The sequence below is a fragment of the Thyridium curvatum genome (assembly GCF_004353045.1).
Source record: "Thyridium curvatum strain D216 chromosome Unknown NODE_8_length_716436_cov_74.480370, whole genome shotgun sequence".
Classification (NCBI taxonomy): Eukaryota; Fungi; Ascomycota; class Sordariomycetes; order Thyridiales; family Thyridiaceae; genus Thyridium; species Thyridium curvatum.
In genome coordinates this window covers 513,933-536,451 of record NW_022156763.1, presented here as the reverse complement: position 1 = coordinate 536,451, position 22,519 = coordinate 513,933, and the positions used below count along the sequence as shown (strand labels likewise).

At 53.6% G+C, this 22,519-nt stretch overlaps 10 protein-coding genes across 10 annotated transcripts; 5 read left to right on the top strand and 5 right to left on the bottom strand.

The window, feature by feature from the left end:
- Window positions 1-1,152: 1,152 nt before the first annotated feature.
- E0L32_002125 (uncharacterized protein) lies at window positions 1,153-3,290 on the top strand (the record flags this gene model as incomplete). The annotated part of the gene is made up of 2 exons (XM_031136281.1): window positions 1,153-1,238; window positions 1,847-3,290. 2 exons carry the CDS (start codon window positions 1,153-1,155, stop codon window positions 3,288-3,290), a joined length of 1,530 nt encoding a protein of 509 aa, XP_030989233.1.
- An 870-nt stretch (window positions 3,291-4,160) lies between these two features.
- Window positions 4,161-4,758, top strand: E0L32_002124 (uncharacterized protein; the record flags this gene model as incomplete). Its single annotated transcript, XM_031136280.1, has 2 exons — window positions 4,161-4,395; window positions 4,466-4,758. The coding sequence occupies 2 exons, from the start codon at window positions 4,161-4,163 to the stop codon at window positions 4,756-4,758; spliced, it is 528 nt and encodes a 175-aa protein (XP_030989232.1).
- Window positions 4,759-5,747: 989 nt separating this feature from the next.
- Window positions 5,748-7,536, top strand: E0L32_002123 (uncharacterized protein; the record flags this gene model as incomplete). Its single annotated transcript, XM_031136279.1, has 2 exons — window positions 5,748-5,864; window positions 5,944-7,536. The coding sequence occupies 2 exons, from the start codon at window positions 5,748-5,750 to the stop codon at window positions 7,534-7,536; spliced, it is 1,710 nt and encodes a 569-aa protein (XP_030989231.1).
- Window positions 7,537-7,787: 251 nt separating this feature from the next.
- E0L32_002122 (uncharacterized protein) lies at window positions 7,788-8,672 on the bottom strand (the record flags this gene model as incomplete). Its single annotated transcript, XM_031136278.1, has 1 exon — window positions 7,788-8,672. The coding sequence occupies one exon, from the start codon at window positions 8,670-8,672 to the stop codon at window positions 7,788-7,790; it is 885 nt and encodes a 294-aa protein (XP_030989230.1).
- A 605-nt stretch (window positions 8,673-9,277) lies between these two features.
- On the bottom strand, window positions 9,278-11,308 carry E0L32_002121 (uncharacterized protein; the record flags this gene model as incomplete). The annotated part of the gene is made up of 1 exon (XM_031136277.1): window positions 9,278-11,308. One exon carries the CDS (start codon window positions 11,306-11,308, stop codon window positions 9,278-9,280), a length of 2,031 nt encoding a protein of 676 aa, XP_030989229.1.
- A 1,396-nt stretch (window positions 11,309-12,704) lies between these two features.
- On the bottom strand, window positions 12,705-13,537 carry E0L32_002120 (uncharacterized protein; the record flags this gene model as incomplete). Its single annotated transcript, XM_031136275.1, has 2 exons — window positions 12,705-13,040; window positions 13,121-13,537. The coding sequence occupies 2 exons, from the start codon at window positions 13,535-13,537 to the stop codon at window positions 12,705-12,707; spliced, it is 753 nt and encodes a 250-aa protein (XP_030989228.1).
- A 902-nt stretch (window positions 13,538-14,439) lies between these two features.
- E0L32_002119 (uncharacterized protein) lies at window positions 14,440-15,528 on the top strand (the record flags this gene model as incomplete). Its single annotated transcript, XM_031136274.1, has 1 exon — window positions 14,440-15,528. The coding sequence occupies one exon, from the start codon at window positions 14,440-14,442 to the stop codon at window positions 15,526-15,528; it is 1,089 nt and encodes a 362-aa protein (XP_030989227.1).
- Window positions 15,529-15,939: 411 nt separating this feature from the next.
- E0L32_002118 (uncharacterized protein) lies at window positions 15,940-17,456 on the top strand (the record flags this gene model as incomplete). Its single annotated transcript, XM_031136273.1, has 6 exons — window positions 15,940-16,131; window positions 16,193-16,316; window positions 16,376-16,396; window positions 16,455-16,569; window positions 16,618-17,081; window positions 17,140-17,456. 6 exons carry the CDS (start codon window positions 15,940-15,942, stop codon window positions 17,454-17,456), a joined length of 1,233 nt encoding a protein of 410 aa, XP_030989226.1.
- Window positions 17,457-18,131: 675 nt separating this feature from the next.
- E0L32_002117 (uncharacterized protein) lies at window positions 18,132-18,868 on the bottom strand (the record flags this gene model as incomplete). Its single annotated transcript, XM_031136272.1, has 2 exons — window positions 18,132-18,531; window positions 18,615-18,868. The coding sequence occupies 2 exons, from the start codon at window positions 18,866-18,868 to the stop codon at window positions 18,132-18,134; spliced, it is 654 nt and encodes a 217-aa protein (XP_030989225.1).
- A 1,628-nt stretch (window positions 18,869-20,496) lies between these two features.
- On the bottom strand, window positions 20,497-22,075 carry E0L32_002116 (uncharacterized protein; the record flags this gene model as incomplete). The annotated part of the gene is made up of 2 exons (XM_031136271.1): window positions 20,497-21,608; window positions 21,664-22,075. The coding sequence occupies 2 exons, from the start codon at window positions 22,073-22,075 to the stop codon at window positions 20,497-20,499; spliced, it is 1,524 nt and encodes a 507-aa protein (XP_030989224.1).
- Window positions 22,076-22,519: the final 444 nt, after the last annotated feature.

Sequence of the window (22,519 nt, the reverse complement as noted above, 5' to 3'; positions counted from 1 at the left end):
CCGAGATGCCTGCGCAGTATCATCGTTCCATAGTCTCTAGTCTAGTCTAGACCACCCCGGCGGCCGTTGAGACCAAACGGCCAGCCACCAAAAGTACCTCCCATGCGGCCCTCACCTACCTATCCCGGGTCAATCTTATCCGCGCAGACACACTCAAGCAGAATAAAGACAGTACTCTGGTCCAGGGACCAGGATCTCATGATGGCCTAGCCTTTTATGGGCTGATTATTCCCCGTTTGTCACCTTGCCGCTGAGCTCGAACACCGGTACAATTCTTAGCTAGCCTTGCTACCCCGAGGTGACATCGTTCGTGGGGGGCTGGGTATTGGATGTCAGCTGAAGAAGGGCCAGGGCTCTTGCTCTCATCGATGCGGTGGACTTTACAATAACCATGTGCTTTTGGTGACCGATAACATCTATTTGGTAGTTTACTGTGATGAAGATAGAGAGAAAGTGATAAGAGCTGGAGGAGACTATCTTGGCCCCTTACATATCCATTCATTCTTGCATTAGGTCCCGCGGGCATCGCGGATGGATAGTGACGACTGAGGATTGCGAGCAAGGGCCATGTGCGATGTGCTCGGGCCAGGGGTCGGCAGTCGATGCAACCCTGTAAGCTGCAACCGCGCGGATACCTTGATTGATCAGATGGAAAATGCGGCACAGCTCGTAGGCATTGTCGGGGAAGCAAGCGGAGGCCAACATGCCGTACTGTGGGAGACATATTGGCTTTCTCACGGTTTTGAAATCATGGGCCATTGCAGGCCAAACTGGCTTCAGGGAATATCTCGACCAGGGCTCCAAATGACTTTCGAGCAACGTACGCAAGTGTGCTAATCTTAGGATGCTAGGCGGGCGAGCTGGTGTGTAGCAACGCGCTGCTTACTCTCGACTTTCGCACTGTCACATCGCATAATATTACCGAAAGCACGATGCTATCCTGCACTCGTGCCAAGTAACACCAGCCATATCTCTTGTCCGATAGCTGCGGGACAGCAGGGGATTGAACCAGGGGTCGAATCCTTCCTTTCTCCTCGGCCACTAGCAGTTCTTTGAGCGCGCCTGGGTGTGCTGTTGATGGCAAGGTTTGGTTCCGGATCTGAGCGACCCGCATCAGCATCAGAGGCTTTTTGCCATCTTGCACGACCCAAAATGCCATCTGCTCATCTAGCTAGACCGCGCGGATATCTTCCTTCTCGAAATGGCATGCACACCGATGCACACGTTGCTCGTGTTTGGTAAGAGGGGGGGACCGTGTTACTCATGGTTCGCCATGTCCGGGGCCCCGGGCAAAGACCAGTGGGCCAATTGCCGCAGTGGCTGTGCCTCACTCCTGCTGTGAATGGCTCATTATACGTATTATTGGACGCAATAAGCTTATTGTCTTGCCTGTGGGCCGACTCGATTCAAGGTACATTGGCTCTGAGCGAAGCAAGAGTGCTCTGTTTGTCCCGTTTCCAGTCGATGCTCCCACTTTTCTCCAAGAGAAAATGGAGCCCGGAATCTTGATTTCGCCAACTGCCTGGCTGGTCCTGGTCCAGTTGCACAGCTGTGACCCCAGGAATGGGTACCTAAGTGCTGTGAACCACACCCTAATCGACTGCACAGACTGTTGTCTGCATAGGCGTTCCCCGGGTATTGGAGATAGCAAACAGAGCGAGAGGCCGGAGAACATGCCCCTTCCAATCATACCGATGCGTCTACTGTACCACGTGGATCAGGTTATGTTACCTCTGTGCGTCGTATATCTTTAAGAGAGGCTATTGCCTCCGCAGGTCTTGCGAGGCCCCGCGCTTCTTAGGTCCCAGCTGGACGGTTCAATACACTCAGCTTAACGCGCGGATAGGACGAAGCATGGCCAGAGAATGGCCAACACTCTCTTCAGACACTGGCCACCACAGACTTCGGAGTTCCGCCTCGCATGCGAAGAATGCCACAAACGCAAGATCAGATGCGAACCCGCCTCCGACGGCAATAGGGTGTCGTGCGAGGCATGCCAGACCAACCAGCGGTTGTGCCTCTTTTCGCTAAGGAGCAAAACCGGACGACCGAGAAAGGCCGGCCCCGAAGCTGGCGGCAGTAGTCGACAACGGCAGAGGCCATTAAGTGGTCCCAGCGCGGGCACCAGCGCCGTTGTCAAGAATGCCGAACCACCAGACGCCTTTCAGCCGCTGCCACCAACTCCGAAAACAACTACGACCGCTCGGCCAGAGCTATTGATTGGTTGCCTTAATGATGGGGATCAGCCTCCGGTAACTAATGAGGAGGGGCAGCCACCACCATGGGTGCCCCGACCGCAAACTGCATTGGCACTGTCCCTGCATAGCCCTCCAGCGACCAGCGACGAGCCGGTGTTCCAAGACTTCGACATGCAGGATGACGATCTTTTCACTGACATGCTCAACTCGGCCTACACCCTCTCAACCCTGCACGAGTCATCCTGCGAGCCCGGCTACACTACCGAGCCCACCACGACTGCCGCCAGCAGCAGCAACAGCAGCAGCATGCTGCAGGCCCAGATTGCATCGTACGCGTCACCGCAGCCCGGGAATTTGGAACTTGGCGACAGTATGAGGGGGATGAATCAGGACATTGACCCACAGTTGATGGCTCAAGCAGGCGGCACAGACTTCTCAGACGCACTGCGGCTATGCAGTGAGATCTACGAGCGATGCCAGAGCAGACCCCTCGATTTACTGGCCGAGAGCGACAAGGATCAGGTTGACTACACCCTGGGCACGATTGAGGAGCTCGGACGCGAGTTAGTGGCCGAACAGCAGCGTCAGAGTGATCTGTCTTCGCCCATCAGCGCCACGGCCCATGGACGGCAGTCTCACTACAAGTCGCAGATCCTGCACATTGTCGTGGCCGAGGCCATTGAGATCGCATCAAGCCTAGTTGAGTGCACTCTGCAGCGCCACTGTGCCAGCGCCGTCCTGACCCCTCAGGACTATTTCGGTGCGACCGAGCCCGACTCTGCCAATCAGAACCCTGCTCTCGCAAGGAATACGGGCATTGCGAGCCCGCGGGTCACTCCGGGGCAGCGCAACACGCAGCTCGATGGCTGCGTGGCGCTTTTCCGTTTAGATTACTCACTGTCTCAACTGCGTCTGTTTATTTCAGGACAAGACGCCTGCCACAAGTCAAAGCCCTGTTCAGGCGGTAGTGTTCACGGTTTGGATGGCGTTCAGGTCTCTTGTCAGTGCCACGGGTCGACCATGCTCCGGGTTGGGCAGGTGCGCGAAAGAGTCTGGACTTTGATCGAGAAGTTGCGCGGGGATTGGAGATGATTCTTTTGATGACTTCGAGATAAGAGCTAACTGTCGCTACTCGGTTTTGCAACAATTACAAACTCTCCTGCATTTGGCCTTTCTTATAGGAGAAAATTGAGTCTCTTTTGGCAATCTTATTAAGTCTAAGTACACAGATGAAAGTTCTTTAGCTCGGCATCTCTCTGGTCTGCATTACATGTGAAGCTCCGTGACAATTCCCGCCGAGGCACAATCAGAATGATGCCAAATTTCACGTGGTTGATTTGTAGACCAAGTGGTGTTTCACTAATGAAGGCCGTTAGGCCCAGAAGTCTGTCATCATACTGTAACAATAGTTCTGCTGGACCGAAAGGAGACAATCCAGCGATTGAATGGCCTGTCTATTCCATGTTCTTCGAGCCGATTAATCGAGTCCATCAGAGTCAGTAGAAATGACCAACCCCTCCGGCCCATTTTCTCCTCAGCCCTTGACTCCTTGGTAAAACCGCCGAACTGCGGGGAGTTGCAAGGGTTGGGCTTAAGGTCGCGTCTGCATGACGAAAAGGCGCCGTAGCCGCGATCATACCAGGACAACAAGGGTATCTCGAACGATCCGGTCGCCGTTACATTCGGTTTCTTTTGGCGTCCATGCCAAGTCAACGGGAGGGACGGAACACGCGGTCTGGAGCTGGGGTATTGCGGCCGGACCCGATCGCCTCGTTGAGACTTCGGTTACATCATGCAGTATGTGAGTTGATGCCTCTGACCGACGTACTTACAAGTAGCAGCTGTATGCAGCCAATTGATCGAACTGCCCCCTATCAACCAAAGAGAGGCATCCATCAAAAAACGTCGGCGTAGGATCTACCCAAGTGAAGCGCGTCCACACCAAACCATACGCAAGACAACATGTATCTCAAACACGCCATTGCTGCTGCCGCGCTCGTCCTCACTGCGAGTGCGCAGAACTACCTCACCGACCTCCCATCTTGCTCTCTTCTATGTTTGCACGATGGCATTCTTAAGGCCACCAATTGTGAAGTTCTCGACTACGCATGCCACTGCACTGATGAGAACTACCCCAAGATCCAGGCCGCGTCGATCGACTGCCTCAAGGAAACCTGTGGCAGCGAAGAAGCTCTGAGTAAGTCACGATGACACTACCCAACTCCCTTTGTGAATTATGTGTCACGTAGCTGAACATGAATGCACAGATGTTGTTGTTCCTGCTACCAAAGCCGTGTGTGCCGTGGCCCGCGCCGCGGCGAGCGCCTCGGCTGCCATCTCGAGGGCCAATGCCACCGCTACCAAGTCTACTGCCGGAGGCTCTGCCACCGCGCCGCCTGCATCTATTACTGGCGACGGAAAGGGTAGCAAGACTCCTACTGTCAGTGGAACGCCTGGCCCAACGACGAGCGCGGCGGTCGTCAGTGGCAATGGTGCAGTGGCCAAGAGCGCCTCCCTGGGTCTGGCTTCACTGCTCTTCCTTGCTGCCTTCATTGTTTAGAAGGGAAAAAAGGAGCATTATTTGGAATATTTGAGGTCTCTCAGAACCGATGGGGAACGAAATTGCACCCTCAATCTGGAGTGATCCATTAATGTCAATCTATACGCTTTCTGGAAATACTGTCGGGTCTTATGTATTACTTAGAAAGATGAATGAGTCTCTGTTTCATCACATGTGGGAGAGTCAAAGTTTTGAGTGAAGTCCCAGATGCAATACGAAGATATTTGAGTTAGTATTGCGCCACCGCATCATATGGGGCACGCACAAAACACCAGCCCGGGGCTGATATTTATGCTTTAGACAGATTTCTTGTTATGATTAATAAGATTGTCTTTATTTAGCTGCTTGACTTTGGCCATGGCATCGACTGTTCCTATGATACCGCTTATTGCCGCTGTCATATCATAGGCCCTAGCATGAGGTCGACACACAAGCCGAGCTGAAGAAAATGGTGAACCTTCGGGTTATGAGTCCCATGCAGGCCCAGACGAGTGCCCGGATCGATATTCTTGTCAAGGCCCTCGTTGCTTGATTCTATAGTCGCTCATTCTTTGAAAGTCAATAGACACGATGTGATAGTGTGGTCGTAATGTATGCTTGTTACCTCTGAGCAGCGCAGGCCGCTTTCGGCACGAAGCAGGACGTCATAAAGGGCTGCTTCAGAAGTATTGACAATCAGTTGAACTTATGTTGTTCCTAATTCTGGGCTGTCTTAATCGAACGACGCGATCAGGTTTCATCTGAATAATCACGCCGAACGTGCAGAAAGTCGCCGCCTGCATGTGCATGGACCAATGGGTGACGGCAGGTCGCCCATACACACCCTACCCGCAGGCACCAGAGTGATGTAGTGAGTCGGTCAGCTTATGTAAAGCTGGAGGCGGGAGACATTCAACGACTGTCACCAGCGTCCTCGCCTTCTTCTCTACAGCTCATGAACTACTAATTGCAGCATTCGATTGGCCCAGTGTCACTGATACAGGCTCGCCATGAACGCGCATCACTCCACGACCACATTTACCCAAACCGACGAAGAGGAGGATGCTAGAATTCTGCGAGAGAACCTAGCCAGAGAGGCATTTCGAGAATGGCCGAACGACGCTGGTGTAAGTAAAGCATCTGTTTGGGTTGGATCTAGCCCCCTCTTCTCACTCTTCATACTGAAATAAGGTCATGCATACATAGTTCGACGGGTTGACAGAGCATCGCGGCCCCATTGAGCTACAGGTGGAAGGCAACATTCCGGCCTGGGCGACGGGCTCCCTTTACCGGACGGGACCCGGGGCGTGCAAGATTGAAGACACCAAATCCGGAACCATTCACGTCTCGCACTGGTTCGACGGGCTTGCTCACACTCACCGCTTCGACATTATGCCCGCTGCGGATGGAAATGGGGTGCGCGTGATGTATTCGTCCCGCCGGCAGTCTGAAGCATTCGAGAAGGAAATCAGAGCCATGGGTGTGATACGTGCCTTGACCTTTGGCCAGCGAAGCGACCCATGCGTGGGCATCTACTCCAAGTTCATGTCCATGTTTCGCCGGCCGGAGCACCTGGACAACATCTGCGTCACAGTCAATGCCAACATGCCTGGCTTCCCAAGTGTGGTGGCCGCTGATGCCAGTTCCGAGGGCCACCGAGCTGGGCCAAAGAATGTCTTCTTGGCCACGGACACGTCCTGGTTCTCCGAGATAGACCCCAAGACTATGGAGCCCATGGCGGCGGTCAGTCAGAAGCAGCTGCATCCCGACCTCAGAGGACCAGTTGGTCCGGCCCATGTGCTGCAGGACCCAGAGACTGGCGACTTCTTCAGCTTCAATGCCGACTATGGCATGCAAGCGACTTATCGCGTATTCCAGATCACAGCAAGAGGAGAGGTCAAGATCCTGGCCACATTCGCTTCAAAGGCTGGCTACATTCACAGCTTTTTTCTGAGTAGGAGCTATGTCATCGTATGTGTACCAGTGGCGCATTACAAACTCGGCGGAATCCAGATCCTCTGGGAGGGCAGCGCCTTGGAAGCGTGGAAACCGTTCGATCCGAGCGAGCCGTGCAGGTGGTTTGTCGTCGACCGAGTGAACGGAGAAGGGGTCGTAGCAGAATTCACCTCGCCGGCCGGCTTCTTCTTTCATTCGGCCAATGCCTTTGAGGACACAGATGGGGACATCCTCTGCGACCTGATCGCGTATCCCAATAGCAACATCGTATCTGGGATGTACTACGACGTGCTGCTCAATCGTAACGAGGCCGCCAAGGCGTTTTGGACCGAAGGCCAAAAACAAGCTCCGTGCCACCCAAGCTTGGTCAGGTACCGTTTCTCCGGCCGAGACTTCGGGAAGCACAGTGGAAAAGGTGAGCTGCCGTCACCAGCACTGGAACTGCAGATCCCGGCGCCCCACGCGGGCGACATGCCGACCATCAACCCGGCTTTCGCATGTCGTCAGCATCGCTATGTGTACTGCCTGACAAGTCGAGGCCTCAGTACCATATTCGACAGTATCGCCAGGGTCGACACCCAGACGCGCGAGGTGCTCATGTGGAAGGGTCCGATAGGCCATACCCCGAGCGAGGCGCTCTTCGTGTCGCGAAAGGAGAAAGGCGGTGCTGTGGCGCCTGCTGATGAGCTCGACGGTGTGTTGCTCACCGTAGTCTTGGACGGCGAGAACAGGAAGAGCTACCTTCTGTGCCTAGATCCGAAGACTATGACAGAAATGGGCAGAGCGGAATGTGAGTTTGCGGTGGGACTAGGGTTCCATGGCCAGCATGTCGTCGACATTTGATGGCAATAATATGCGTCAGAAACCTGGCCTTTTGCAATGATTCTATCTTCCCTTCTCCGGAACGGCTGTAGGCGATAAAGAATAGTTCCAGTCTCTCCACTTGTATGCCATTCTCTTTGGTACATAGTCGGGTATGTTCTAGGCTGGTCGAATGGAGTGTACATGATGCATCCTCTGATTGTTGTATATCAACCATTGTATGTAGACTGATCACTCCATACTCGAGACCGTTCCATACAGCAAAGACCCTTCTACTGGTGATCGGTAGAAGAAGCAATAACCTCCCAATCATCCAATAATTTCTTCGCTTCCGCCATTTTCTCACGAATTGCTTTCACAATGTCGCTTCCCAGGACCAAGCGAAGAGGAATATCCTTTTCCTCAGCAACACCGCTCTTGGTGAACACGTCGACGATGACTTTGGCCCCCTTGACTACGTCTCCTAGCTGCTGGTTGTCCACCATATCCAAAGCCTTGTTACTTTCATGGGCAGGAGTTCCGTCATACACCTCTAGAGTCTTGCTCGCCTGAATTCGGTGTACCGATTCAGCACTAGTATTAAGCAACCCCGTGCGAAAGTACCCAGGCTCGATGGAGCAGACCGTGATACCAAACGGTGCCAATTCCGCGGCCATTCCGTCGCTGAAGACTGATACCGCCGCTTTGGTCGCGCAGTAGGCTGCGACGCCGGGGAGAGACGAGTACCCAGCAAGGCTGCCAAAGTTGGCTAGGACCACTGGGTGGCGACCTTGAGCTTTGGCCGCAGCATCCCGCAAGTACGGGATGGCGGTGCGAGACACGCTCGCAGCGCCAATCATGTTGGTAGTAAACTGCGCGGCGATGTCGGCGGTGCTGGACTCCTCGACAGCCCCATTGAGGACGTAGCCGGCGCAGTTCACGAGGTGGGTGATGCGGCCGTAGACTGCGTGGGAAGCGGCGAAGGCCTTTTCGACCGCGTCGTCGCCGGCCGAGACGTCGAGGTCCAAGATGGTGGCACCGGCGGCCTGGAGGGATGACAGGCGCGAGGCGCGTCGGGCCGTGGCAATGACCTTGTAGCCACGCCCTAGTACTTCCTTGGCGATAGCTTCGCCAAAGCCGGAGGTGCAGCCGGTGATAAGCCAGACAGGTTGAGACATTCTTGTTGACTATGAAGGATGTGGACTCTGATGCGGTTCTGTCGTCTTGTAAGTTATTGGATTTTAGATTCCAGTGTTTACTGAATTAGCATCTGTGATATTGCAAAGGCTATTGAACGTGCGACGAAAGCTGATCGCATATTTATAGCCATTTTAGACATAATAAGGTCAGAGAAGGTCTCAATATTGGACGAGTTAATGCCGATGGCATTATCTCGCTTTTCGTTTAATCAGCTCTATGCCCGAAAGATGTCGTTTTCCAGGCGATGTAAATGGACTGCCACACGGCGCTAAACACCGAAGGGAAGGCGAAAGTTGATCTGAGTGATCAACGTAATATCGGCGTTAAGGTACGGGGATCTGCAGTGGGCTGACCTGCGGACAACCCCGGCCTGTCAAACCTGACTGTAGGAGGCGGCACCAATACAACCTGGCACTAACATGTTACCCCAGTCTCTGTGAAGATGCGCCTCTATCACGCACGTATTCTTGGACAAGTCAGTACCTTAGAGAAGTCGAAGTCACACAAATCTGAGTCTCTCGTACCCAGGGTCCATCAAGGTTGTTGATCGGTCATCCCATTAGAATGTAGTACATGAGCCTATCTAGTCAATGTACCGCAAGTGTTCAATCCCCTCGGCATCCGCCCTCCTCTTCATCAAGATATCACCACCCAAAATCGTACCCCCGACCTTGGGCACGGCAATGATCTCCGCCGCCACCAGGTCTTGCGCCAACTTAACCAGCATGCCATCGCAGCCCTTCGCCGCCAAGATATCCACGCCGACGGGGAAGTACTCGTTGTGTGCCGTGATCGCGCTGCGGCTCGCCACCTGGCCCAGAGGGAAGACAAAATCCGGGCACTCGGACATGACGCTGATGCGGCCCGATGACCAGCCAAAAGGCGGCCTCGGCGCGTTGATGTACTGGTTACGCGGGTTCTGACCTCCGTTAGAGGCTGGATAGAGCATGATGCCAGATGAGCACTGCGCCGGGTCGTCCACGGGCGGGAGGACCTTGTCGTTGAACCAATTCATGAAGATTGTCTTGTTGCGAATGGCGTCGTCGTGTGCCGAAGCGGGCAGGCTGTCGCCGTAGGCCCAGCGAGCAAGAGGCGCCGGGTCTACGAAGGGAAGACGTCCATCGTGGGCGGCTGTGATTAGGGTTGGGCTTAGTAATTGGGGCGCGTCTAAAGGGGGTTTTACTGCGAACTCACCAGCATAGTCCTTGTAGAAGGGTTCGCGCACGAGATCAATCTGCTCCTTGGCGATCAACACCGCATACGTGGTGTTCTGAAGCTGCATGAGGGTCGCGGATCCGGCCTCAGCGGGCTTGCTAGACATCCACTCGTCCGCCAAAGAGATTGTCTGGATCGAGCCGCCCACGAATGTGGCCAGGGCATTGGCAAAGCCGTTGAGAATCTTGGCGGATGCGGCTGAGCTATTGCTGGAGGGGAAACCAGCGGTGATGATCTTCTTGGGGTAGCTGGGAGTTTTCCTCACAAGTGACTTGTAGTTGCTTCCATAAAGAACTGCCTGGGCAGTATCCCACAGCATGGGGTCGCGTATCAGGTATCCAACTGTGTCAAGTGTCGGGGACAGCGGCATGGCGTGATCGAGCGACACCAGACCATGGGACGGCCGGTTACCGAACAGGCCTTGCACACCTGCCGGTCCGCGGATACTGCCACCCGTGTCGCTGCCCACCGCGATGTCCAGCCAGTCGTACGATGCAATGCTAGCGCCGGCCCCCGAGGACGACGAGGACGGGTCTTGGTACCCATCACCTCTGGGGTTGAACGGCGAGTGGTAGTCGACCCAGTCCGCGGTCGCAGTCTCGCCGTTCGCAAACTGCGAAGGCTTCTGGAGTCCTACTATCTGAGCACCGGCATCGATCAGCCGCTGCATGGCTGTGCCGGTCTCGTTACTGGGAGGGTAGAGATTGTACCAAGCGCGGTTGCCATTGGAACCCTTGGTACCGGCCAGCCGGAAGATATCCTTGACAGCGATGCGCACGCCAGCAAGGGGCTTCTCAGCTGTAGGAGTATAGTAAATCCTTGAAGGCACACCGATCGTGACGGAGGCCGAGCCGGAGATTTTAGCGGATAGCGGGTGGAACGTGCCTTTAGGGGTCTGGATCAGGGACTCGGTGAAGGAGCCGGAAAAGTCATCGTAGAGTCTGTAGACGGGGTAGACGAGCCCGGAGGCCGAGTCAAGGAAGTACGGACCCGAGGGGATGGTCTTGGCCTCGAGGGGTAGAATCAGTGTTGATCCTCCTTCAGTGATGTTCCTCTTGCTGATGCAGGATCCGCCAGCGCCGGATAAGAAGACAGCACCGAGAAATCCGGACTGGAAGACATCATCGACTCCTGTCCAGTTGGCGAAGAGGCTAGGCAGAGCCGATCTGGCCACTGCATCCTGCACAACCGTGACTGGAACAAAGCCGTAGATCTTGGGCACCGTAGAAAGCGCCGAGGGTGCGACGGTGATGTTACCAGACGAGAATGGTGAGATATAGTAGTCGATGCTGTTCAGCGTGACTGACAGGCCGGTTGACACGAGACTTGCCGTTGACGCATGGATGAGACTGAAGAACACGCCCAGCTTGCGGCTGGACCGAGTGCTGCTGAAGAACATGTCCGGCGGCAACTTTGGAAAGACTGTACCAATCAACGCAAGTAGGGTGGAAATAGAGTAGATTAATCTGTATGCTGCTACCAAGCCGGCTCTATGCAAGCTTTAAACAAGGCCAGCTGTAAACTCAACCCGGTACCAAGGAACCGGGACGTCCGGTCCAGTATCTCTTGATAGCTTCGCCAAGACTATTTACGTGCGCAATAGAGCCAAGGCTTATCTCCTACATCGCACCAAGCTTCCCCGTTGTAACTGCGTATCACGTCCGACATTACACTGGTCCCGCTCAAAATCGTCATGGCTGGATGTTGGTCCGACCTCACCACCTCTCTTATTGGTTCAGGTTTGAGGGGAACCGCATCGAGAGTGCGGGATTGATAAGCTGCTGACATCTCCAGATTAGAGCCCCTGGTGAAGATAAGGAACTGTGGGTAGGCTAGACTGGTCAGGGAAGGCAGCCCAACCCACCCTTGTCACTGTTCCTGGCTATTGAATGGCGAATTGCGGGATCGATCCTAGCGTCTGCGTGTTGGCCGTGTTCTTATCAGCATTTGCCCGTTAGTATCGGAGAACAGAGCGGGGTGATGCATCAGGCAAAGCTGGAGTAGATATATCTGAGCATTTGCGTTAAATCAACAGGCTAGACTCGCCACTTGAAGGCGCAGATGGTGGCTAATGAGGAAGATCTTATCCCAATAGAAAGTATTGTTCGCTTAACGTTTCTCTCAGTCTGGAGACGCGGTAATTAGCATCTAAGTACAAGGCTTGAATTAAAAAATCGAACTCAAAGAAGGCGTTTAGCTCCTGGAGCATACCTTTCACATAAAGAGTACAGTTTCTATAACTTCACTTACGATAAATAGAACTCTTTCTCAGCTAGCATCTATGGACTATAAATACAACTCATTCAGCATTCAAGTTGACCAGTCTTAGGTCTAGAAACCTACGGAGAGCTAATATGCAGGTGAAGTCGAAATACAAGGCAACAAGTCCAATAACAAGCCCTCCTCTGACAACGGGTTTCAGCACGACGAGCAACTGATCTACTATCACGAGAAACCCGATATATGCATGAACAATATGACTCAACGCCTATCACCTTGAGTGGCCATGTCACACCCGCGTTCATTTGTTCATGTGCTATGCGCGAAGCGGGAATGTTACACTACCCACCGAAACTCGTCACCTTTGACACCAAGGAGCAGCCGAGAGGGCCATCAGTGACTTTCTACCAAAGTTCAATTCGTCCCGGATTCAAGTCTCTATTTATCTGCATGTTTGTTCATGGTGCCACGTCCTCAAGAAATTTGGTTCTGGTCTAGAAGCACAAAGTATCTCGTCACCCAGACTCATTTGGATTTCTTCACCCAGCGCGGATTGTGACTATTATTGAGTTGCCTCAGGAGGTCACGCTGGCTGCCTCATCAATGAACTCCATGAGCTGTCGAACCCCAGCGTCCGTCAGAAATGGGCTATGGCTCAAGGAGAGATGAATAGTCTTGGCCTTGCATGCCTCGGCAAGTGCTTTCTGTCCAGCCGGAGGGACTAGCTGATCTTCGTCGCACACTACATAGAACAGCGGAGCCTTGACTTCGGGAGCTGAGTACATATTTGGCGTTCGGAAACTCTCAATGCTTTGTCTAACAAGTGCAGACGTGCACGCCGCTTTTGTTACGCTGTCGACGTCAGAATAGAGCTTGTCGAAGCCGTCCTGATTTGGGAAGCCAAATGTCCCCTACCAGGTGGTCGTCAGTACGGATTGTTTTCTATTTAGAAGAGGACTATATCGCCGGGTGCTCTTAGATTTAGACTCACGTCAGAATCCCACCAGGGCTCTGGGCCTCCCCCCACCATGTCGAATATGCACATGCCTCGTTGTGGCAAGGCGGATGAAGCAATGTGCACGACGCTCTTGACTCCGCCCTTCAGTCCTTTGGCAGCCCGCTCCTGGACAGTGTTTCCCTCTACGGCATCAGTGCCTGGAATGCCGCCGTAGCTGTGGCAGACGAGCACGATATCTTCGCCAGATTCAAGAAACGGTCTCATGGCATCACGAATGACTTTCGTATCGTCCTGGCAAGTCTTTCCTGCCGATGAGCCTTTCAAGTCCAGTGTCGCGTTCACCGGGCTGACGACGGTATGGCCCTTCGCTTGGATCGAGCGCAAGAGGCTCAGATAGTGGAGAGGTTGGTGCCATGCGCCATGGGCGAAGACTATGACCGGTTTCACCATTCTTGATCAGAGTGATGTTGATGTTGACGATTTCTGCAGCGACGAGCGAACAGTGGTTGAGGGCCGCGGGGAATGAATGCGGCTATTATACATCATGAAGACCAGCTCATGTAGCAGCCAGTTCCATCCTTCTCCTGTGGTCTTGGCTAATGAGCTCTGAATTGTATGTCCAGACCTTGTGAAGCCACTAAGCCACTCTGTTCTAGTCAACTTATTGGTTGCTGTTGAAGCTGACAGTAAGCTCTAGCTGAATCCTCTACTAGTTGATGCATGAGACCGAACCTCGGACTTAGGTCCCCAGCCGCTCGCTACTGACTCATTATCGAACTGTGCCTTGGTTCTAAGTGCTATCGTCATTGGACTAGGATGCTGGCCGTGAAGCATCTGTAGGCTCCTGATACCTGAGTTCGAGGCTTTGATATATAGCTCCTCTCCAAATACTGTCTTTGCTTGCTCGTAGGTATCCTTATGTGTTATCTGAGGCCGACAAATCCCAGGCAATCAACGCGCGCAACCTGGAAAGCATCAGTGAACTGTGTCCCGCTCTAGCGCTTTTTAGCGTAGCAACGGCGCAGCATGGCGCACTGAAAGCGGGGGCGGTGATCAATTCGCTCCCAAGGCCCGTTCCCTGCACGCGGAGCTTCTCATCCTGGCTGCCGACATGAAGTGAGCTCGTCGATCTCGTATGGCGTATGGACCAGATAATCCTAGATGATAAGATCGCACCGGAAATCGCGGCGCGGATGCGCACAGTGCAAGACGCGACGGGTCAAGGTATGTCTATCTCTAGCGCTGCCGGTCTGCGCTGGACTTTGACGCGGGTCACCTCCAATGCCGCATGCATTGATCGCCAGCTGAACGGCATTTAGTGCGACGAGACACTTCCATCTTGCCTTCGCTGCATGCGTCGCGGCGACAGATGTTCATACATAGATGAGTACGGCCTCCCTACGCCCGTTCCGCAATCTCCGGCCGCCTCCGCGCCACAGACCGGGCCATCCCCGGAGCCCCCGGCACCTTCGCCACCTTCGTCGGATCGCCTGGACGACATCGAGCTCACGCACATCTTCCTTACCAAGACCTACAAGACCCTCTGGTACCGCGAACCAGTGCCGTCATTATGGAAGGGCGTCGCCTTCGAGGAGGCTCTGAAGGAGCCCGCACTCCTCGGCGGTATCCTCGCCATCTCGGCCATGCACGTCATCGCCACCAGCGACCGGCCCGAGAAGCGGTACCAGGTCATGGCGCTTCGCAACCAGGCCGTCGCGCTGGAGGGATTCGTCAAACTCCTGCCTAGAATCACAGAGGAGACGGCCGACGCCGCCTTCCTCCTGTCGGTCCTCGTCACCCACTGGGCCTTCGCCTCGAGGAGTCTCCCGGCCGAGCTGGGCATCTTCTCTACCACGCACGACTACTCAGCGTGGACGTTCCACGAGGCCAGGCATGACAAGGTCTCCGAGGTGCAAGACTTTGTCGACATCATCCGCAAGACCCAGCCCGTTCGGCAGCTCGTCTTCCATGGCAGGCCATGGCTCCTGGGTGGCAAGCTTGCGGAGATGATGAAGATTCCCAAAAGCCACGAGCTCCCGGTCCTTCCGCCGTTTGTGGACCAAGCACTAGACAAGTTACTGCTACGCGCGGAGCAGGAGAGTTGCGTGCTCTTACCCCTGGAGAAGAACGGGCGGCCCCTCCTCTCTCTGAAGCTCATATACAGGATCTCTATGCGCGCCGAGTGGGCAGAAGGCCTCATGGGCTGGATTACTTGTTTGCCTCCGGAGTTCGTCGCCCAGCTCGAGACTGGGGAGAACATGGCTATGATCATGTTGAGCTACTGGGCGGTGTGTATGTCTGTCCTTGATGAGCGCTGGTGGGCTACCGGGTGGGGCCATGCACTGGTCTCGGAGATCGCCATCAGAGTTGGCCCCGAGTGGGCTGAGCTGGCGGACTGGCCTGTCAAGAACTACCACTGGTTGAAGCAGGGTGTGGATTAACAAGCTGCTCGAGATGAAGACCGAGGAAGTCACTGTATTGTATGTACTTTGATGGCTGCTGTAGATCTGTGTTTCTTAGAAAGCCCAACTTGCTTGGTAGCACTGAGATCAAGATCCTGTTGAGTCATTAAGTCATGCGACGGAGTCTGAACCGTGATAGAAAGGAGAATGCTTGATGAGACGAGCAGGGTTGTGTTCTAGGCAGGCATCAGTTGTCAGTAGGATCCCGCGTTTTCCCGGTCGAATTGCTGACAACGGACAATACAAATACCCCGCATCTCCGCGCCGCACAGGTGTCTGTCTACATGAATATTTCGGAAGAGCTCGCCTTTTTCATACTTATGTAGCTGCTGTGGACAATACCTTCTTACTGAAAGTCAGTCTAAATCATAAAAAAAAGGGCTCAGGACTATGGATCAGGACCTCGCGACCCCCGAGGAGGTGCAGAGCCTCGTGGCGGAGCTGACAGCCGCCGCTCAAAATTACTCCTCCGCACCTGGATACGAAGGGCACATGGCCAGAGCCGAAATCATATCTAGAGCTGAGAACCTGAAAAGAGCTTTGATCGGTCCATTCCAGGCCCCTACCTATCATGGATTGAATGTAGGCATTCGCCCCAGAACCTCCTGATGCTGTCAAAGTCTAATACTGACAGCAAATGCAGATCGCAGAGCTTGTGGCTATCCGGACCTTCATGAAGCTTGGCGTGCTCCAGGCTATCCCTCATGAGGGATCTATACTTCTGGACGAGCTCTCAGAAGCGACAGGAGTACAAGAATCTCTACTTGGTATGATGCCTGATCCTTTTTGCTTGCTTGGGCAATGCAGCTCTAACTTTACGATCTAGAGCGGATGGGACGGTTGTTAGGTAAGCTCATGTAGAACTAGCAATATGACTGTTTACTCACAGGAGACCTTTCGACTAGTTGTTGCTGGTTTCCTCGGCCAGACTCGATCTGACGGTCGTGACTTTGCACACACAAAGTTCTCTCGAGGTTACATCACCACCTCTCCCAGTCCCGGTCATCTTTTCCAGGTCATGTAAGTTACCAAACGGCTCTTGTGGACATGCATACTCACTTCAAACAGGTACGACGAGTGGTTCAAAAACATGCACAACTTCGATGAATATGTCGTTACTCATGGCCCGCGAGAGCCCCATGACCCGCTCTCTAATCCTTACACATCATACCACAAGCAGGAAGGTACCCCTGTCTGGTCCATAATGGAGCAGAACCCGGAAAACATGCGGGCTTTCCAGATCAGCATGGCAGGGCTCGACCCGGAGATACCAGTGACGGGACATTTTAATTTCTCGACGCTTCGAAACAACTCTGAGGAGTCTGAGAATGGGATCGTCGAGCTTGTTGACGTCGGAGGAGGCCACGGTGTGGTCCTGAAGAAGATCCTGGACGCGCATCCTGAGCTTTCACCAAAGCATTGCATCCTGCAGGATCGTCCAGAGGTGATTGAGCTAGCCAAATCAAGTGGAATATTGCCAAAGGAGACGACGATGATGGCTCATGACTTTATGACCACCCAGCCGGTCAAAGGTATGACATTTCTTGCCCACCAATACACCTGGCACGAACTGATCACTTCGTTGAACAGGAGCCAAGGCATACTTCATGCGTATGATCCTTCACGACTACGGTGACAAGGTTGCTACGCAGATCTTGTCGCGCTTGGTAGAGTCAATGTCGGCCGAGTCGCGCGTGCTTATCTGCGAGATGGTACTTCCTCCGCGGGTGGACCAAGGCACGTTTCCATATGCTGTGCTGGATCAGATCGTGATGACCATGGGCGGGAAGGAGAGGAAGGAGTCAGACTTTGCTAACATTCTTGATGCTTCGGGACTCGAGCTGGTTCATATCTGGAGGGTGTTTGGGGTGCCCGGGGCTTGCATTGAAGCTCGGCTCAAGACGTGATGCGATGAAGACATTCATGTCACAGCAAATTTAAGGTTTCATCGTCCATGGATTCTTGTACCTGTATGATTGAAGAAATCACTACTCCTTTACACACATTTGTACATTAAAAGTCCTCACTCAATAGGCTAGACGAGGTCTGTTGGTGTTGTCGGTTTTGAGAAAGTAGGCCTCAACCAACTTACGACTTCTGCCACTCTTTATTTAGTCGCGGGACAGGACATAAGCTTTCCCGCGGTGCGATATCCTGTGTAAGTGGCCTTGTGTAAAGATGTCTTTTTTCTGTGTTGGTATTGTAGTATCTACCAGCGGCTTAGAGTGGCTGGCTCCTACACTTGTTATCGCTTATCTTATACCCTTCTTTGAGGGTATGGTAGCTTGAATTGCAACAGTATTGAATGGAAAGAAATTCCACTATAACAAACTAAGCGAGCGAGTGACCCTTGACTCATCAGCATCCTCTTGTGCTCTCTGATCCTCAGACAAAAAAAACAAAACTTGCTCCACCCAGTAGTGTCCTCCTCCAAAGGCAGCCAAGATTCGTCTCAAGTCATTCGTTAAATGCAAATACAAATACATAGACAATGTTAACCATCGGCTCTCAAAACCTCGTCTCGATATCAAGAGGCAGCAGCAGCAGCAGCAGCAGCGAGTAAGTTCCGCTCCACAAGGATTTCAAGGGCATTTCTCGATACCCTCGGCCTTGGCGGCCTTCTTGCAGGTCTCGTCTTTGCAAGGCTTTGCCAGGCAAATCTTGAAGTTCTGCACGGCAGACTGGTCCTTGTTCTTGCCGCCGCCCTTCTCGACGGGTGCATAGATCTTGAAGGGGTGCTTCTCTTTGCGGTCGCAGCCGCCGCGCATCTCGAATATGTACGTGCCCGTGATCTTGACCAGCTGGGGCGATACCTGCAGGCCGCAAGTGAGGCCGCCGGGCGGGCACTGGTTGGTGTCGGTAAAGGTGGTCGAGTCCGAGGTCGACCAGCTGTAAGAGAAGCCGGCGTCAATGCCGAGGCTGTTGATCTTGCCAAGGTCGATTCCAGCGCTGCCACCGCCGCTTACTGTCTTGGTGACACCACTGTTTAGTGCCGGTGCGGGTTAGCTATTAATTTTCTTCACCTCGTACTTTCCCGATAGGCGCGTCCCTGTTCTCAGACTTACACGGTGTGCGAAGCACTCTTGCTGATGGAGCATCCCGACTTCTTGAGGGAGGTGCACTCATATCCGCCGACGCGCTGCCACTTGTCGTAGTAGGGCTTGCTTTGTTTGAGGTCTTTGTATTCTTCCCACTTGTAGCAGGAAGGGATGGTCATTTGCCTCTTGGCCATTTCGCTCTCGGAGGGGCTTACTGCAGGGGCAGCGACGGTGGAACCGGCGAGGAGACTGAAGATGAGGCATTTGATAGTGGAAGGCATTTTCAAAGTTTTAGGGGATGCAAAGATCTTGGGGTGGAAGCTGTGGCCTGAATCGCGGCTGCTGAGCTGACTGCTGTAGTGATGAAGGTGTTGCTGGTTCTTGGAGTGGTCGAGGGTTGATGCTCTGAAGACATTTTCAGATTGTTTGACCAAGGGAATCTACATCCCTTATATACACATCTCTTCAGTACTCAGACTCCCTTTTTAGGTGTTGATTACAGAAATGTCTCCAACTTCCGATGACCATGCTCGCGATCGCCAGTGTGGAGAGACTGCAGGACGGTCGTGTTGGAGGTCAAGATTCGGATTTAGGGTTTATGAATGACTTTGGTGATCATCGAGAGGCACTCCTGGCTTCCACATGTTGATGATAGGCTGCTCACCTAGCCAGGGCATGGACTTGACCCATCTGGTGCAGTTGGAACATGCGATCAACAGCGTATTGGATCTAATCTTAGACATTTATTTTGAGTTCTGATATCATTTCAACGTCCCTAATCACAAAAGTGTGTGCACCGTAATAGCTGGGGAGCTGATTGATGGTTGGTGACGGTCCGGCGATCAGTTTGTATGATCAGTGAAACATCAGTCAATACAATTAGGTTGTCCTGTACGCGATGTTGAAGCTCATTGGCCCGCCAGCCGTGCCTCCTTGAAATACCCATTGGAACATGACGCTGTAGTCGGGTCGGGAGCACGCGACTCGCGCCAACTAGTCCCACAAACTACAGAGGAGAACTGCGCCGTAGGGAGTGGGTTGTCAAGATGCGCTGAACGCAGATGAGGGTGAATGTGATCGCGTGCGCATCTGGGCAGCGATCCACAGTGCACCAGGATCAGCGTAGTATCCGGGCGGCTTTAGGTATGCTTAAAGCGCGCTTAAAGATAGAAAAGACTCCACATGTTCGTCATTTCACATGATGCAGGGAGATATTGCCTGCGAGAGAGCACCTGACGAGCGAAAGAAGAGAGTTAATCAAGCATTCGAAACACTTGCCCCCGCTCATCACAGCTGTCAGGACTGCATCGCGAATCGGAGGCAGCGTTCTACCGGGTCGATCAACCTTGGAAGTCTTCAATCCTCTTGCCCTCGTCCCCACAAAGGTTGACATATATGTTGGGGGTGGGCCCTTGAGCTATATTTAGACGATCAGTCCAGGGACTTCCAAGTCCCAAGCTGTTCTGTGCCGCAGATAGCTTCATCCCAAAGCCAAACCATCGCTGATGTGACTATGATCTCATCAAGATTTGCTGGGTCAGGTTAATCTACACGGAATATTCTAGGTGTGCTCCATGTGTCGGCACGAGCTTACCCTCTGTGACAAGTGCCACTGCCATCTCCGAGAACACCATGCTTCTTGATCCAGAGCTGCCCACTCGCTTCTCTGTCACTAGTATCACAGCCGTAATATCCTGGAAACCAAGTCTAATAAATATTGTGTCGGCCCTGTCTCAGCTTACTCAGTCTTGGTAAATTAGAGGCCCTCAGTTTGTCTTTGTGGAAAGGTTGTCAACAACATTGAAGGTGCAACAACATGCTCGCCGCAGTTGGTGTGTAATCAGGTTCACCAGTGGTGAGTCTTGGCATAATTCTATTTTTACAGCAAATTGTTGTGCTTTCTGCAAGATCAATGGTCTTGTTTCAGAGAGCTTCGATCGCAGTGCATCAGATCAATCATGCTATCCACCGCACTTTCCCAGTCGATCCCTTCCATCTCCTTCTTGATTCTTGCTCGGCTCTCTAATAACCTGGCGACGACATCATTCCAGGAAAACTTCCGACCTTCTTCAACGCCGCTCACCTGCGTCGTCTGGCGCCCCACCGCCGGCGTCGCCGTGATGTCCAACAGCTTGCCGCCCTGCTTTCTCACCACGCCGTCGACAATCACCGTTCCAACGTCTCGCTCACTCGAGTGTAGCACTATTGCTGCGACAGGATCGTCCAGTGCGGCAGCACACATGCTCGGCGTGTCCGTGTCGAAGATGACCATGTCCGCCTTGTACCCTTCCTTGATTTGCCCGACTTGATCACCCATCCCAATGGCCCTAGCACCCAGCGCCGTCCCCAGGTTGAAAACCTTTTCGACATCAACTCCAGTGCCAAGACTCCATTGCCCCTTTTCTTTGAGCAGGCGTCCTGCCCTGTCGCACCGGGCCCACTGCAACAGCAACCTCATCTGTCCTGGCATGAAGCTGCTGCCCCAAGAATGACAGTCCACGCCGAGGCTCGCTAGCTCGTAATAATCGTCCTCCAGCGCGACAGGCGGCTGTCCCATCTGCAGCTCGGTCAACGGCGTGGTGCACACTGCCGCTCCCGCCTTCCTCAGCAGCTCCACGTCGCCATCGTGCGGGAAAGTCGCATGACTGAGCAGGATATCAGGGCCAAGCAGGCCATGCTGGTACAAGATCTGTGCAGCGGAGGGTCCGTTGTGTAGCATGACCCCGCCGCAAGAGTGCGTCGTGATCACTGCCGTGCCTGCGCTGCGGATTCGCTTGTACAGCTTCTGGAGCGGCTCGGAGGGGCCGAAGATGGCGTCGACGGCAAAGCCAGGGCGGACGCGGCCGTTGTCGCCAAGATCTGAGCACGGTGCAAATAGTTGCTCATATGTGTCCATAACCCAGGGTGAAGTCGAGTCGTCGGCGTACTTGAGCGGGTTCCACGAGGTGACGATGCGAGGGTGGCAGTATGCGTAGGTGGCGCGTAGGCCTGACGTTGCCAGGGCCCGGAGAATTGTTTTCGCTGTATACCTTGCTAAGTGACGGCGAGTAACATATTGAGAGGGTATTTGACTCACGGTAATCCGGCCCTTGGTTCAGACTGGAATGGTCCACCACGGTTGTGGTCCCGCAGTCGATGGACTCCATGGCACCACTTAACTCGCCCCAGAACGCATCTTCGAGAGTGTAGAGCGCTGACGTCAAGTTGCCCGTTGGCATGTACGGAACGAGGGTGTCATTGGCGTGTTGGCCCTTGAGCGCCGTCTGCCAGATGTGCTGATGGCCGTTGACGAAACCTGGGCATAGTAGCTTGCCAATGCAGTCAATTACCTCCGTGCCGACGGGCACAGACAGGTCCTCGCTGATCTTGACGATGGTGTTTCCTTTGATAAGAACATCGGCTCTCAGCGGTCTGACATGCATGTCTTCATCGTGGGCTAAGACAGTGCCGCCGCGCAAAAGGATACCAGATTCTTGTTTAGTCGCCATGGTCGCAGAATACGTTGGAGACCCTTCTCACACTACCCACCTTCTCTCCATAGGACTGCATCAGCGTTTCTTATTGCATTTTGAGTCCATTGATTACGAAGCCGGCATTCGGAGTTTGCCTTATTTCCTGTCTGGGGGAGATTTGTGGGGTGAGTAGCAGTGGGGGTCCCGGTTCGGGGCAACTCATCAGTAATAAGAGTAAACTATCCGTACGGCCGAGCAATCTCTACCCAGGTCTGTGTGCTCGGAAGGAACTGACAAGACTTGCTTGTAGGGGTTGACGTACATACAGTCAGAGATACGTTCGGGCCGAGCAAGTGTCTCGCATTGGCCCGATACAACCCTCTCTTATTCATGATTCAGAGGTGCGGACTGCAATCGTGTTGCAGTGTGTGAGCATGGATCTGATATCATCTTGTCCGTTGATATCCTAGTCTAGTTCCT